This window comes from Pseudorasbora parva, chromosome 10 (assembly GCF_024679245.1).
Source record: "Pseudorasbora parva isolate DD20220531a chromosome 10, ASM2467924v1, whole genome shotgun sequence".
Lineage (NCBI taxonomy): Eukaryota > Metazoa > Chordata > Actinopteri > Cypriniformes > Gobionidae > Pseudorasbora > Pseudorasbora parva.
The window spans coordinates 3,094,433-3,112,232 of record NC_090181.1 but is presented as its reverse complement, the minus strand read 5'-3'; the positions used below and the strand labels follow the sequence as shown (position 1 = coordinate 3,112,232).

The window sequence follows — 17,800 nt, the reverse complement described above, 5'->3', positions numbered from 1 at the left end:
TTAAAAGTTGACAAATGTCACACATATTTGTCCTTAATTTTTAAAGTTTTAATTTATTAAGTAATATTTTTACAGTTTATGTTTTTGAAACATTTGAGTATTTTGTCATTATTAGTTGTTTTTTATACATTTATACATACATTTTTATTCATTAGTTGTAGTTTATTTACTAACCAAGGTATTTTATTCAGTTCTAGTAATTTTAGTACTTCATTAAACTAAACTAAATTGAGAAATGTGCTTGGCAATGAGCTTTTTTATTATATTTTATTTCACTTAATGTTTTTCTTTCAAGTAACACATTTTTTCATGACGTATTGTTGTTTGCTCTTAACATTTGCTCACATAAGGTGTTGCAATGTTAGTGTTTTTAACATTGTTTTGGTTTTAAGTAACACATTTTTTCATGACGTTAGATGCAGGAAACACAGCGAGACGTGAGGTAACGGCCAAAGACGTCCATCTAAAACTCTGAACAAATTCACTTTGTGTAATAATCAACACTAATATTGTTGTTTACTCTTAAAAAATGTCAGAAATGAAGTTTCACATCTAAAAATTTGTTTGCGATCTGATATCAGTGTAACCTGGTTGTGTTTTCCTCTCACACACGGATGCTTCTGCAATCCAAACTGCGTCTAAAACAGGAAAACGGGACTGTCATCAGTTGCTGAAAACTCAAACTCACGTCTTTTTCCGAGAGAAGCCGAAATAAGCTGTGTCTGTGTTCTTCTCTCCCCGCAAAAATGCTCACTCAAAGAGTAAAACTTCGACAAAGCACAATCCGCTCGAGTCTCCAGCAGCGCTTTCCCACAAACATATGTCGAGGAGAGAGCGTGGAGGAGACATGTGTCACGTACGAGACGACACGAGCGGCCTGTCGAATAGATGGAGGAGCGGGGTGAGACCACCACTGAGATCCAACCGGGCTTCAACCACAGCCTCCATCAGCGGCGAGATAAATAATGAGGATCAGACACTTAATAACCACTATATTTCACAAGTGTCAGGGAGGAAGCGTTCTCTTGAACAAACATTATGGCTGTCTAATTAGTCTGTTCAATCATTTCAACAGATTTCGCAGGGATGGCGGGGCTTCTCGGGGAAATTCTGCTGAGGTGCGACTGGAAAAAGCGGCCCAGATATGCTTCATATGTTCTGCACGTGCCTCCAGGAAACTCTGCTTGTGTTGATGGAGGTCAGATGGAAGCTCGCGTGAACTCGTGTCCGACTGGTAAAATCCAGTCCAGTCACGCATTAGAGATCACATTAAAGGGATAGTTCACTTTAAAATGAACATTCTGTCATCCTTTACTCATCCTCAAGTTGTCTCAAGCCTGTATGAGTTTCTTTCTTCAGCTGAACACAAGGGAAGATATTTTGAAGAATGTCAGAAACCAATCAGTAAACTGGAGCCATTGACTTCCATAGTAGGAAAAAAAATATTATGGAAGTCAAAGGCTCCAGTTTACTGTTTGGTTTCTGACATTCTTCAAAATATCTTCCCTTGTGTTCAGCTGAAGAAAGAAATTCATACAACTTGAGGATGAGTAAAGGATGACAATTTTTTAATTAAAGTGAACTATCCCTTTAAGCACCAAATACAGTTTTGCATCTATTAAAAACTTTTAGTCTGATATCCAAATATTCCATTGTGTTCTGTGCTTTCTCAGTGCCTTTTATCAAACATAACGTCAATCGATTTACAAAATAAAAAAAAACTACTTATAATGTTGCAAATTAACCTGTAATTGTATTAAATGCCATTTTAAGCTTGTCTCTCAAAATATTAGCCTCTTGTTTCTACACAATTTTGTTAAAAAATTCAAATGTTACAAAATAAATACTTAAAAGGTACAAAAAATTGCTTAACATTATGAGCAGAAGTGAATAACACTGCTGATCTCTTCATCACGGCTCCTCTTAGTGGGTGGGATATATTAGGCAGCAAGTGAACATTTTGATGTGTTAGAAGCAGGAGAAACGGGCAAGTGTAAGGATTTGAGCGAGTTTGACAAGGGCCAAATTGTGACGGCTGGACGACTGGGTCAGAGCATCTCCAAAACTGCAGCTCTTGTGGGCTGTTCCCGGTCTGCAGTGGTCAGTATCTATCAAAAGTGCTCCAAGGAAGGACCAGTGGAGAACCGGCCACAGGGTCATGGGCGGCCAAGGCTCATTGATGCACGTGGGGAGCGAAGGCTGGCCCGTGTGGTCCGATCAAACAGACGAGCTACTGGAGCTCAAACTGCTCCAGAAGTTAATGCTGGTTCTGATAGAAAGCTGTCAGAATACACAGAGCAGCTCAGTTTGTTGCAGATGGGGCGGCATAGCCGCTGACCAGTCAGGGTGCCCATGCTGACCCCTGACCCCGCCGAAAGCACCAACAGTGGCACGTGAGCATCAGAACTGGACCATGGAGAAATGGAAGAAGGTGGCCTGGTCTGAGGAATCACGTGTTCTTTTACATCACGTGGATGGCCGGGTGTGTGTGTGTGTGTGTGTGTGTGGCTTACCTGGGGAACACATGGCCCCAGGATGCACTATGGGAAGAAGGCGAGCCGGCGGAGGCAGTGTGATGCTTTGGGCAATGTTCTGCTGGGAAACCTTGGGTCCTCCATCCATGTGGATGTTACTTTGACACGCTCCACCTACCTAAGCATTGCTGAGACCATGTTCAGCCTTTCATGGAAACGGTATTCTGGTGGCTGTGGCTCTTCCAGCAGGATAATGCTCCTGACACAAAGCACAAATGCTTCAGGAATGGTTTGAGGAGCTCAACAACCAGTTTGAGGCGTTGACTTGGCCTCTAAATTCCCCAGATCTCAATCCAATCGAGCATCTGTGGGATGAGCTGAACAAACAAGTCCAATCCACCTCGCAACTTACAGGACTTAAAGGATCTGCTGCTAGCATCTTGGTGCCAGATACCACAGCACACCTTCAGGGGTCTAGTGGAGTCCATGCCTCGACGGGTCAGAAAAAGGGGACCAACGCAATATTAGGGTTGTGAATTAACCTGGAATTATATTTAATGCAATTTTAAACATCTCTGGTTTATCTGTCAAAAAGTAAGATTTTTATTTTTTTACACAAAACTATGTTGAAAACTCCAAATGTAAAATAAATACTTAGAAAGTGCACAACAAAATAGTTATAATGTTGCAAATTAACCGGACGTTATATTCAATGCAATTTTTAACCATCGCTGTCTGGTCTGTCAAAAATTAAGACTTTGTTTACACAAAATTTTGTTAAAGAAATTCACACAAAAAAAAGTAAAGTGAAGTAAAAATGCAATGTGACAAAGCTAGAATACTACACACTGCATATGATAAATAGTTTAGTAGCCATATTATTCCTTTTTATTGTTGTTCACATATAGATTTTAAACTATAGTAGGCCTTTTACACATCCGTCAGTGTCTCAGGCTTTATTAAAGACTCGGCTGAGAGACTCACGTGCCACAGAGAAGTTGTTTAGCGGCGTCTCCAGCTGATCGGCGTCATGCGGCCGCTCCTTATAGCCGGTAAACGTACCGTCTCTCTTCAGCAGGAAATACCGCGGCCTCCACGTCTTTATATACTCTCCTGCGGAAAACAGAGAGAGGAGACGATAAAGAATAATGAACACAGCATGAATGCCTGACGATGAACAGTTCATTTACATTTTTCATGGCAGGCTTTACAGGGTTAAAGGGTTAGTTCACCCAAAAATGAAATGTCTGTCATTAACTCCTCTCCCTAATGTCGCTCCACACCCGTAAGACCTCCGTTCATCTTCACACACAGTTTAAGATATTTTATATTTAGTCCGAGAGCGTATGCAAGTGTATGCACACTATACTGTCCATGTCCAGAAAGGGAATAAAAACATCATCACAGTAGTCCATATGAGACATCAGTGGGTTAATTAGAGTCTCTTGAAGCATCCAAAATACATTTGGGTCCAAAAATAACAAAAACTACGACTTATTCAGCATTGTCTTCTCTTCCGCGCTCGTTTTCAAACTGATTCATAACCGTTTGAATCTTTATTTGAGGATTGAATACAAACGCGGAAGAGAAGCCAATGCTGAATAAAGTCGTAGTTTTTGATATTTTTGGACCCAAATGTATTTTGGATGCTTCAAGAGACTCTAATTAACCCACTGATGTCTCATATGGACTACTTTGATGATGTTTTTATTCCCTTTCTGGACATGGACAGTATAGTGTGCATACACTTGCATACGCTCTCGGACTAAATATAAAATATCTTAAACTGTGTGTGAAGATGAGCGGAGGTCTTACGGTGTGGAGCGACATTAGTTTGAACTTGAAACGGCAGCATGACACAAAACACCTCAGTTTAAAGAGCACAAGAGAAAGCGTGCACAGAAACTGCTGCCGTATTCTGCATCCAAAATCAATTTGTGCTGAGGAACGTGCAGAAGTCACTGCACCAGATGTTGCGGAATTGGAAATGGAAAAAAAAAAAGCACAGAGAGAGACGGAGCCGTGGAGTCTGCGGCACGTCAGAAACACAGAGACAGTTTGAATAGTTATCCAGGAAAAGTGTAATTTATTTTTAATTACGGGAGTTGAATATTAACCCCATGCAGGGTCTGAGCAAGCTGTCCTTAATTGGCCCATTTCCTCTGTCACTAAAGTGTGGATGTGTCACAGCAAACGTCTGTCTCGCTGATTTTTAGAGGCTTTTTGGCTCATTTCAACTGTGACAGGCCAGAGGAGCAGCGATCGGCCCACAACAAGGCAACTAATACATGCATTCATCATTTAAACCCATAATCCTGCTTCCTAACACAAGCATTTCATGGAGAGTTCACATCATATTAAAAGAATACCCATTTTCTGATGCTCAAACTATTTCAACTCGTCCCTTTATTGATATAGTTTCAAATAAAAGCAATCAAATTAAAATACCTACTAAAAATTACATAAATGTAGAATAATAATAATTTAAAAACATTTAAAAGGTCAAAACTATGACACTTAATAAACATGAAATAAATAAACAATTTCCAAATAAAAACAATCAAAATAAAGCATTTACACAAAAAATAGTAAATCATAAGTATGTAAAATTATGATAAATTATAACAATTTAAATTAATTAGAATCTTCGGAATGGAAAATTGAAATAAATAGTTTCCAAATAAAAGCAAACAAATTAAAACACTTACTAAAAGTATTTAAATAACTTTTTTTTTTTTCCAAATATTTCAGTCAAAATACAGCACAACTTTTTTTAAAAATTAAAATCCTAAGAATGTAAAATTGAAATTGATAAATGTATTTCATATATATATATATATATATATATATATATATATATATATATATATATATATATATATATATATATAAAACCATTAACTAAAATTAATAAATCATAAATATTTTAAATGATACTAAATATTTAAAAATAAAAATAGAGTTAGTGACTAAAAAGAGTTACTAAAATTATTTACATCATAATGTAAACTTTAAATAAATAAATAATGTCCAAAAAATATATCAAATAAAAATATAAAAATACAAAACATTTATTAAATCGTTAATAGATATTTCTTAAATAAAATGGTCAAAATACAACACTCACTAAAAATGATTAAAATCATATAAATGAATCAATAATTTACAAAAAAGCTAATCAAAATAAAACACTTAAGTTAATTAAATCATGTATACGTAAAATTATAATAAATATTTTAAATAAAATAGTCAAAATACAAGTTACTCAAATTATTATTATCATAATGTAAAATAAATAAATAATTTCCAAAAAATGGAAAAACGTACAAAAATTATAAACCATAAATATTCAAAAATAATTATAAAATTGAAACGTGTTTTAATTTACAACACACAAAATACAACACACTAAAAATGACAACAAAAATATATATTTTTAATTTAAATAAATAATTTTCAATTAAACGCTACATTTAATCAAAATAAATCATGTGCATGTCACATGACCAGAGAACCGTGAACATGCGAGTACATATTTTAGCTCACACGGGTTTAGCTGACAACACAAAGTTTTGGGAATCCCTGGTCAAATAGACAATCTAGAACAGCCTAGTAACAAAAAATAAACTAGCAAAGCACATAATGCATCCTATAGGTGGAGGCTCCTGAAACTAGAGCAGCACCACAGCAGCCCGTCTCTGCGGATGTGGAGCTTCAGCACTTCAATAAACCTAAAGCATTACAAATGAGTCCACCTGATTCACGACAACTGGGGAGGAGGAAGAGCAAAGCCCACAGCCGCGGGAACATCTGTCCTTGAGCCCTGTGTACTTAAGACTCTCATTCTCACCAGATGCCCAATATGTTATTACGGCTGTTGCCATTTTTCATCGTGGCAAGATGGGACGGTATCTCGCTCAGACTGGTTCTGCAGGCTAAGAGGTTTTGGCAATCAAAAACACACACTTCCTTCAGGAAGTACTTCGTCTACTGTTTGATGAATCACTTGTTGTATTGCTCAAGTGATATAAGCATTTGCTAAATGACTAAATGTAAATATACACTACCGTTCAAAAGTTTGGGCTCAGCACAGTTAAAAGGAAAAAGAAATGAACAGTTTTGTTTAGTAGGGATGCATTAAAATAATCAAAAGTAACAGTATAGACATTTATAATGTTACAAAAGATTCTATTTTGAATAAATTCACCAAAAAAACCTAATAAAATCACTTTCGATGTGACATAATTGCTTATTACTTTTGAGCAATAGGTGGCGCTGACACCAAATTTATATTGTGTGGTCAGTGTTGGGTGGCAATGACACACACCAAATTTGGTGCCAATATGCCAAAGCCTTGCAGAGATACAGTCTCAGAAGTAGTTTGGCATCAACCCTCTAGTGCCGCCAACAAACACATTGGCGTATTGCTACAAAACTTGTGATCAAAAGTTATAATGAAATGTCCCACAATGCTAATAGTTATTGAACAATTTAACCTATTGTATTGAAACTGGTCTTGATCGATCCCTTGGCCATTGTGAGAACATAGATAACAATTTTGCCGCAGTCGGCCAAACTCCCTGTCCGGCATTTTGATTTTCCTCAAAAACCTACTTTTTCAAACTCCTCTTAAGGCGTCGCATCACGAAAATTGAACCAGATCATCTTCAGACTATGATGATAAAAATATATTTAATTCAAGTTGTTTCGTCAAACCATTGTCTTAATCAATCTGTTCGATAACAATTTCCAATAATCAACCGAACTTTCCTGTCCGCCATTTTGATTTTCTTCAAAAACCTACTTTTCAAACTCCTATTAGAGCGTTGGTCTGATTTTCACCAAAATCAAATTGTATCCTCATCAGACCATGCTGGCAAAATTATATGGATTTCTAATTGATAGATGAAACCGTTTGCGTATAGCGCATCAAGAAATTTGAGGCATGATGACAAAATCACTCTGAGGCTAACATGACATCAAAACACCAGTTTGGCCACAGCGCCACCTATTGGTCAAAATTGATAAAGCATGAAATCATACGACTAGTGACTACTTGTGATTTTTCAGCTATTTTGCCTAAAATGATCTTAACATGTCTTCACTAGCTCATTGTTTCAGTCGGCTGCATGACTTATCGTGTTCTTTGCACTTGGCAGCTTAATAGCTGCTTGCATTTTTAAATTGTAATCGTTTTTGCAGTATTTTGGATCAAATAAGGTAATCCTTAGTGAGCTCAAGATACTTCTTTATAATTTTAACTTAATTGTACTCCAAGCTTTTGAACAGTAGTGTATAAATATCATCAAAAAATATTATTATGGTAATGATATAATTTTTTTAACAAAATCTCTGAATCTTGGGAAAATTGGATTTTTGGAAAATTGGATATTGTTTGATATGCTGCACCGAATGTAAAAAGAGCAGTTTTGAGACCATATCTCGTGAGCACTAGGTGACACTGTGGAGAATAGCACACTAATGGTCATGTTGTCATAACACACACCAAGTTCGGTCAAAATACGCTAAAGTGTTACGGAGATATAGACTCATGTTTATTTTGTCGTGCTCTTCGTCAAATTCTTTCAAGCATTATTCGGGAACGGTTTGATGAAACAATTTAAATAACAACTTTATATGTACGACTAATACAGATTCTTGTATCTGGTTTGTGTGATCTCAAAAGCACATCAGAGCTGCCCAACCACATCCACTCAAAAGAAACCCAGACCAGCTCTGGCCGGATGCCTGTCTGTCTGTCTGTCTGTCTGTCTGTCTGTCTGTCTGTCTGTCTATCTGTCTATCTGTCTGTCTATCTCTCTGTCAGTCTCTCTGTCAGTCTGTCTGTCTGTCTGTCTGTCTGTCTGTCTGTCTGTCTGTCTGTCTATCTCTCTGTCAGTCTGTCTGTCTGTCTGTCTGTCTGACTGTCTATCTGTCTGTCTATCTCTCTGTCAGTCTGTCTGTCTGTCTGTCTGTATGCCAAGAGAGTCCTGGGACAGTATGTCCACCACGCAGCACACCGAATAACACGACACATGTTCATCAGCGTGACATCTGGACCTTTTGCACACTTAAAGAAACACCCAAAACAAGCTGATTAAGTTTCAGTATTTATTTGTGAACGATACATCTATCACAGCACTTTTACTAATGTGGAAGAGTCTCAAACGGACAGACGGCTCTTGTTTGAACAGGAAGCGGCTCTACACCGCAGGCCTGACGGGCAATGACAGATGTGTTTGTAGTTATGATGCCAAAGTTGTAATTGTGTAGGGTGTGAGATTAATCTACCACAGGGACACACAGAGTCCAGGGTTTTCATGCCAGCATCTCTGACGCACGCGGGTCATTCACTGCTGCTCCTTTGATGACGGGCAATGCCACCAAACATGCTGATCACATGCACGCTGAATGCATGCAAAAACTGCCTTCAGTGTGCAAAATACAGAAGCACACGTGATGATTTACACCTCTGGCTGTGTCCTGTATCCATAAACAAACACTTCTTCATCAGAACTGAACACAATACCCTATTGGGGACAAATGTGGGCAAAATTATTTTAATTAATTTTTTAAAAATACTTCCCTTGATCTGAGCGGTACAAGACTTGGCTACTTTTCCTAAGTTTGCCACCTGAACACACACAAATAAAACACACTCGATGCTGCAATGTTAAGTGGGTGAAAAAAAAAAACTCCTTAATTGTTCGTTCGTGGACAAAAATGACCACCCATAGGAATCAATGGGAAAAACTGTAATTTAGAGCATTCTTGATGTTTTTTTGTAAAAAAAAAAAAAAATTAATCCAATGCAATGTATATCTATCATACACACAAATGAAGGGCTGATCCTGTACAACATTCTCAACATGGCAAAAACTCTCAATCATACACACAAACACACACACAAACACAAACAGCGCATTCAATGAGCCTATGACAGAGCTGGGCTTTTTTTTTTTTCCAAATAAAAACTCACTCACACATACAAAAAATGATCCAATCAATGATGACAACCAATGAAATGATCCAATCAACCACCTGGCTCATCACCCCCTCGCTCTCTCGCACGCGCGCGCGCGCACACACACACACACACACACAAACAATGCATTCAATGAGCCTATGACAGAGATGGGCTTTTTTCAAATAAAAACTCACACACACATACAAAAACAAAGAATTGAATGAGCCAATGTCTGACCATGTTTTTTTGGTATGAACCAATCATCCACCTGGCTCATCAGACTCTCTCTCTCACACTTACACACACACGCAGGCACACTTCAGAGTCAGATCAAAGTGCTACTGCAAGGTGTGTTTATTACTTCGAAACAAAACGTTTATGCAGCATATGCTACCTGAACTTGCAGTGACAGTTATTTTATCAGTTCACTGCAAGCAGCACAATGAGTAAGTCTGTACTTCCAACAGAAAACCAGAACTGTATGTGGAAAATGCAGAGAATATATCTGCAAAGAACATTCGGTTACAAGTACCTGCTGCCACAAGTGCATGCAAATAATGTAAATAATTATTATTGATTGTTCTAAACTGTTTGTTCTTACCTTTTTGTTCTTAGCTGTTTTACTTATTTATTGTTATATATATACATTCTTACCCGTTTGGTACTAATTAGTTTTAAAATTAAAATTTGATGGTCTTTCTTTGAAATAAATTATAAATGATCTACTACTTTGTCTTTTCCTTATAGCATAGTCCTATTTATCTAAGGCATCTTATTTTGGCATCTTTGTATAGTCTCACCTAACACAGATATATATTTCTTCAAATTGCAATTTTAACTTGTGATAATCAAAAACTTCAGAGGTCAAATTCATTTTATACAGTGGTTCACAGAGTTCAGCCTATATGCAGCCATTGAGTACTATACAGCCATCTAGTGGCTATTAATATAATTTGTTTTTTTCTTAATTTAATACCAATATGAGATACTAGATGGCAGTAAAGACACCTCATCTTTAGGTTTTAACTCTCAGAACTTAATGGAATGATATTTTTAATGTAGTTAAATAAATATTAAATATAACATAAAAATAAACATAATTTACAAAGAAAATGTGGTACTCTTAGGAGTAAATAAATTCAAATACTGCAAAAATAAATAAAAAAAACACCATCAATGGATAGAATAAATTTTATCGAAGACAGTGATTTAACATTTATAATAATTTTAAAAAAAAAAATCACACCTGAGACCTCCGTGCCCACATTTGTCCACGAACGAACAATTAAGGGCTGTTAAGTGAACGGGGTATGGGGGTTAAAGAGAAGCTTGAGCTTACACAATGTTTCAGCTGGCCTTTGACAAGTTCCTGTATTTTGGTCAAACAGCTAAAACTTGTAGCTCAATATCAAAACATTATAAAAACTCTATAAAAACATGTACAAACATCTGCAAGCAGCATTTATTGGGGTTCAAGCGTTTAAGGCGTAAGTTTTATTTAGCAAGCATGTAACCACTTAGATCATAGACAGAAAAGACCATTTACAGCCAATACAAGCAATTTATTACAGGAAATATGGTTTTCAAAGCTATTTAACAGTTAGGGTTAGATTCGATCTCCCTAAAAGTTTGCATGCTACTTTAGAGTCATATGCTGTATGTGCTCACCAATTTTCATGAAGTTTCATTTAGGATTTATAGGCTTTTGAGTACATTTTGCCACACCCATTTTCTAAATGAGCCTGATATACCTACTCAAGGGGTAAAGTTAAACTTTGTTTTTGTGATAATTATTGACTTAAGCCCCTTTCACACTGCGATTCCGGCAAATACACTGCCAGCGAAATACCGTAATATGTGCGCTTTCACACACAACCCGTAACGGTCCCGGGGCGAGTTGACACGTGACATCCGGATGTGACGTATAACGGCGAGCGATCTCAGCTTCAGCGCGGATAGTAAGGAGCTCCGGGGTCTCGACTGGTGTCCAGTTTGCGCTCATTTCTGCTTGTTTAATTTTAGTTTCTTTTGTAGACGAACACTCTCTGCGTTTAAAACACCGACGAGCTCTTCTGGCACTGCAGGGTTGTGTTATTGAAAAAACAAGCTCTAGGAGTCGCACGATAACTACGTACACGTTGCGGCATTAGTTTTGGCTTTTGTTCACACAGCGCTCGTCCCGGGTCGAATCCCGCAATATTACTAGGTCCCCGACCCGGGTCGAATTCGGTAATCAATCCCGGGACGTGGTTGCTTTCACACAGAAGGTGACCCGGCAATGTTCCGGGAATATTGCGGGTCCGACGTGCAGTGTGAAAGGGGCTCTAGAGAGTCCAGCGAATTGTACTGCATTGGTTTTTATTAAGACCTAGGACTAGTTCGCAAAAGTTTTTACATAAAATGTTTTATTTGATTGACAGCAGTGGCGAAGTTGTTCAGTATAGAGATCTATCAAATTATATGAACATTGTGTGAAACACCACGTGATTACAGAGGCGTCAAACTCGTTAGCCCCAAATAGTGGCCGATTTCTTTCTAAATTCTCACAGACCTCTAGAGCCATGAGTTAAAAATGCCCTCCGAGTTTAGTTCAGATCACACACCGGTCTAATAGGTGCTCAAACTTCATTGGCCGATGGTGGCCATGTTTTTTGAGATAAGCCAATGTCCTCATAGACCAGGGGTCGGCAAGTAGATTTGGCCATGGGCAAAAAATGTTGGCCACTAGATGGCGGGCCAGAATATAGTCAAGGGATAATTTAAGAAATAAAATGATGAAAAATACAACTTGAATTGTCTGACATACTGTAAAAGTGTCTTTTGTAACTGGTAGTCAGCTGTTACTTTGTTAAAATTGGATACATTAATAAAGCAGTAGTTAGACGCGTAAACTGGCAGTATCTTCATTCATCAACTTGACACACATTCAACACTTGCTAAAACACATGTGGGAGACACGGAATGGATAAAAATAACTCATAAAGAGGACTTGAATAAGCCCATTAATGGCATGTTTGAGTCATGCTTTCAACAAACTCTTTCCATATTGTGAATAATAAATGTGTATTTTAATTTGCTTGTTACACAATGGAGCCTAACTTATTGAAATAATTATTTGACGTAGCATACTTTTGAAATTATTCATTGGCATCCTCATGTACTAAACTGTATTTCTTTAGTTGTTCACGTGCTGGAGGTATTCGATTATTACGCCGCTTGAAGAGTGATGTGAACATGTAAGCTAGCACTATCAGCCTAAAGAGGAAAGTCCACAGCGAAAATGGGGCATACAAAGAAGAATGGAAAGACGACTGTGCGTTCATCCTACCTGGTTTTGTGACTACAAAGCCGGTGTGTCTTATCTGCAATGAAGTTGTGGCTCGTTTGTAAAGAATATAATATCAGATGGCACCACGAGACGAAGCATGGCACCTTTTTTTGCTGGTTGTCTTGTCAATATTTTTGATAAAAAAGAAGCTGAATTAGATTTGTTATTGTTCACGTGTTTGTGCTGAGGCCCCGTGTTATAAGCAAACGTTTCAATGGTTCACTGTTCATTTTATCATACCCCACATTTCATGACGGCTCTTTTAGAGGCGTGTCTAGTGACCCTTGAATGTCTTCCAGAACACATCAAATTAAAAGCTCTCAATTCCTCCCAAAATAAAACATTGCTGTAAAAACCGTTGTTGTAATATCTTTGGGTCACACCTCCCGCTCCAACTCGGGTCTTTTCACATGAGAGTCGGGCGCTCTGACAATGAGGCTAAAGGCTACAACCTCCAGCGTAAGACACTAGACCAGAGCATCACTTCACATGAGTTAACCTGAACAGCTCTCACTAGCTCGCCTCCATCACACTATCATGACAGATCTATATCAGAACCAGCCACTATCAAAACAATCTGCCGAACACTGACCTAGAAAATGGCACATAGGACAAAGACAGTGCCTGCCAATGTTTAAGTAAATCCGACAAACGGTTGGTTAATGGATGGTTATAGACATTTTCATGTTTTTTTCCTCTGTTATAGCGCCTCCAATTGGTCGATTTTTTTCATATGACCTCAGGCTGAGCTCATACACATGTGCACCAAATTTAGTGAAAATATCTCTTTCTGTTCACGAGTTATAGCCATTTTAGTAAAAGTGGCCCCGCCCACATCAAATATTTTAGCTCCCATTAGCAACCGTGAATAATAGTTTTTTGTTGAATATTGAATTCAGTGTCCCACTGAAGCTAAGCAGGGCTGAGCCTGGTCAGTACCTGGATGGGAGACCAACTGGGAACTGGGATCTACCAGGAGCTGCTGGTAGAGGTGTTAGTGAGGCCAGCAGGGGGCGCTCACCCTGTGGTCTGTGTGGGTCCTAACACTCCAGTATAGCGATGGGGACACTATACTGTCAAAGAGCACCGTCCTTCGGATGAGACATTAAACAGAGGTCCTGACTCTCTGTGGTCATTAAAAATCCCAGGATGTCTTTCGGAAAAAGAGTAGGGGTGTAACCCCGGCATCCTGGCCAAATTTGCCCACTGGCCTCCTAATCATCCCCCTATTCTGATTGGCTTCATCACTCGGTCTCCTCTCCACCAATCAGCTGGTGTGTGGTGAGCGTTCTGACGCAATATGGCTGCCGTCGCATCATCCAGGTGGATGCTGCACATTGGTTGTGGTTGAGGAGATTCCCCCCTTCTATGTAAAGCGCTTTGAGTGCCTTGAAAAGCGCTAAATAAATCGAACGCATTATTATTATTCACTCACCAGAAAATATTTCTGCAGTGGTTTTGTTCCGAACAGGCCACACACCTAGCACTAATTCACAAAAGTAGTAAATCCAAAATACCCGCAAATACCTATAGAGTTATGAGCCATTTCGCACTTTTGAGCGCTGTAGCACCACCGCTAGGCCAATCGGGCCAAGCTTTGGTGATATTAATGTAGACATGTGAGTACTACCAGTCCTCAAAGATTCAAGCCTCTATGACTTTTGGTTTAATCTGCCCTGTGACTTTTAGGAGAGAATGCTGATCCTTGGAAAACGTAACAATTACAATAGAGTTTCAATCGCTACGCTCATGAACACCTAAAAATAAGTCCAGTTCAATGCAGTCAGAATGGCCCTAAAAATCAAGATATCAGACAAAAAAGTCCCTGTATGAGTTGTCGTCTCATGTTTATATATGACGACATGGTTAAGAAATATCACACGCGTGCTGAGTAAAAATGTGATATCGATCTTATACAAAAGTTCATTAAATAAGAACTTAATATTGTGTTATATTTTAGACACAATATTGTCTATTTGCTCAATTTCGCCAGGGAAAATATTACTGATAAAGCAAGAGCAGAACTGTTGTGCGTCTCACACGCTGATGTTTCGTTTCTGAATGAATCCTTGTTTTGAGCAAATCAATGGAGTGAATCAATGATTCAATGACTCATTTATAAAGAGAGCCATTTACTCCATTGAATGAATCGGCCGTTTGAACGAATCTAATGAATCAATGACTCACTCATTTAGATATTTACCGCCACCTACTGGCAGTTTTAGTTTCTTATTTAGAGTTTTTTCAATTTAAAGAATTATATAAATATGCGTACAGATGCTTGCATATCATTGTATATAATTTAAATTATTAGATTGTTTGCCCCAATTTTTTCCTATTGCGGAACATAGAGGAAATGTTTGTCAACCAAATTTAGTCTAGTTAGCTTTAGTACGATTTGATTTTCGTTGCTCGAGATCTGGCAGACACACACACACACACACAGGTCATGTGAGCCCGAGCACGACCACCACATCCGCCTGACCGTCTCCTCATCTCTTCACCTTCCTCTGTACATGTCTTCTGTGCCACTTTCTCATCTCAACTCTTTCCTGTCTCTGCGTTCCTTCCTCTTTCTCACACTCAACACTTCTTCGTTACTAACACGCTGCTCTTGTTTTCGGCTCAGATCCATGACGCAGACGTAAACCAGGAACAATGAGACAGCTGTCCATGTAGTTTTGCATTTATTTGTGTTGTCACACACATCACCTGAGAGAGTCAAGAGTGTGTGAGCGTGTGTAAAATCTAAACAAATTAGACTGCAGAAACAGACCATTGCTTGCCTCGATCTTATAATTTAAAAAACATTTTATATATGGGCTACAGGTGCCGCATTCCCCAGGTCAAGACACTTTGGGCTACAGAGAAGCAGCACTGGACTGGTGCTCAGTGGTCCAAAGTACTTTTTTCAGATGAAAGCAAATTTTGCATGTCATTCGGAAATCAAGGTGCCAGAGTCTGGAGGAAGACTGGGGAGAAGGAAATGCCAAAATGCCTGAAGTCCAGTGTCAAGTCCCCACAGTCAGTGATGGTCTGGGGTGCCATGTCAGCTGCTGGTGTTGGTCCACTGTGTTTTATCAAGGGCAGGGTCAATGCAGCTCGCTATCAGGAGATTTTGGAGCACTTCATGCTTCCATCTGCTGAAAAGCTTTATGGAGATGAAGATTTGGTTTTTCAGCACGACCTCGCACCTGCTCACAGTGCCAAAACCACTGGTAAATGGTTTACTGACCATGGTATTACTGTGCTCAACTCTCCTGACCTGAACCCCATAGAGAATCTGTGGGATATTGTGAAGAGAAAGTTGAGAGACGCAAGACCCAACACTCTGGATGAGCTTAAGGCCGCTATCGAAGCATCCTGGGCCTCCAGAACACCTCAGCAGTGCCACAGGCTGATCGCCTCCATGCAATTTTTTGAGAAGGACCTGTGTATATCCAGTGCTGAAAAAAATTAAGAGACCATTTAACTTTGAAAAATCAATGTTAAGTGGTCTCTTAATTTTTTCCATAGCTGTATATATATATATATATATATATATATATATATATAAAGCAACAGGAAGAAAAGAAAAACGAAAGGACAAATGAAAGAAAGTGTCTGAGAGCGCCGCTCCAGTGGGAAGAGATCCTGAACTTCCTGACACCACTGCATTCACCGCTCAGGACGAGCGAGAGCACGGAGACGCGGATGACAGGCTGAGAGGAGAAAGCAGGCGTTTGAGGAAGGAGAGGAGGAGAGCTGGAGGATTTAGGGAATTTAAGTCTATGAAAACCGGGAATGAGGGGGGGGCTCTTTTGTTGGTTTTTCCTGGGCCTCCCCCTCTCCCTCTGGAGCCCCTCTGAGCGGGTATCCTGCAGCTGTGCCGGCCGACCCGTCGCCTGCATATCAATGAGCCAGCGGCCCAAAGGAGGCTCGCCCCAAACCGGCCACCACTGCCACACACACACCCGACGGTACATATCTATAATGAACATCTTTTTATGTGATAATATTTACAACTGATTTTGTTAAGTATATCAACAATTTGTTTTCAAACTGCAACATCAGTGGCCAGCCAGATTGTCTGCCTGTGTGTGTGTGTGTGTGTGTGTGTGTGTGTGTGTGTGTGTGTGTGTGTGTGTGTGTGTGTGTGTGATATCAGGACACAAATGTGTATAATGCCATGGGTATGACACAGGTATTACAGGAGAGGGTGAAATATGGGGACATTACCCATGGCCCCACTTTACAAAAGGCTTATAAATCACACAGGAGGAGTTTTTATGAGAAAGTAAAAATGCAGAATGATTCCTGTGATGGGTAGGTGTATGGGCTGTGTGTGTGTGTGTGTGTGTGTGTGTGTGTGTGTGTGTGTGCGTGTGCGTGTGCGTGTGCGTGTGCGTGTGCGTGTGCGTGTGTGTTGGGAAGGTTTATGGGCAGGGGCAGTGTAGGGGGATAGAAAATATGGTTTATACAGTATAAAGACCATTACGCCTATGGAGTGTGTTTGTAATTCAGTTTAGGGTCCAATTCTCACTATTAACTAGTTGCTTATTATCATGCATATTACTTGAATATTGTCTGTTTATTAGTACTATAAAGCATATATTAATGCCTTATTCTGCATGACCATATACTACATCCCTTAATCAAAACTTAAAAACTGCCTTATTAACTATTAATGAGCAGTAATTAGGAGTTTATTGAGGCAAAGTCAGTGACATCTACTCTGCACTTGGAATGAACCAGATATCTTTTAAAAGGCAACATCGGACAGTTTCACAAGATTTGGGGACCTTTCTTCTGCTACCTCAAGAGGAATTATATTCCTTAAAGGGGCGGTGAAATGCTGTTTCATGCATACTGAGCTTTTTCCACTGTTAAAGACTTGGATTCCCATCCTAAACATAGACAAAGTTTCAAAAACTAATGTTGGACGTTTGATGGAGTATTTCTGTGTCAAAAATACTCCTTCCGGTTTCTCACAAGTTTCGGAGAGTTTTTTCCGAGTATGGGTCGGCTTGACGTCAACGGGTCGGAAGGTCC

At 39.1% G+C, this 17,800-nt stretch overlaps 1 protein-coding gene across 1 annotated transcript in view; it reads right to left on the bottom strand.

Annotated features, from left to right (window-relative positions):
* The window catches only part of akt1 (v-akt murine thymoma viral oncogene homolog 1), a 90,265-nt gene that overhangs the window by 33,259 nt on the left and 39,206 nt on the right, over positions 1 to 17,800 (bottom strand). The window contains exon 3 of the mRNA XM_067454870.1: positions 3,459 to 3,587. Within this exon, the coding sequence (XP_067310971.1) occupies positions 3,459 to 3,587 (129 nt within the window). The remainder of the gene's footprint in view (positions 1 to 3,458; positions 3,588 to 17,800) is intronic.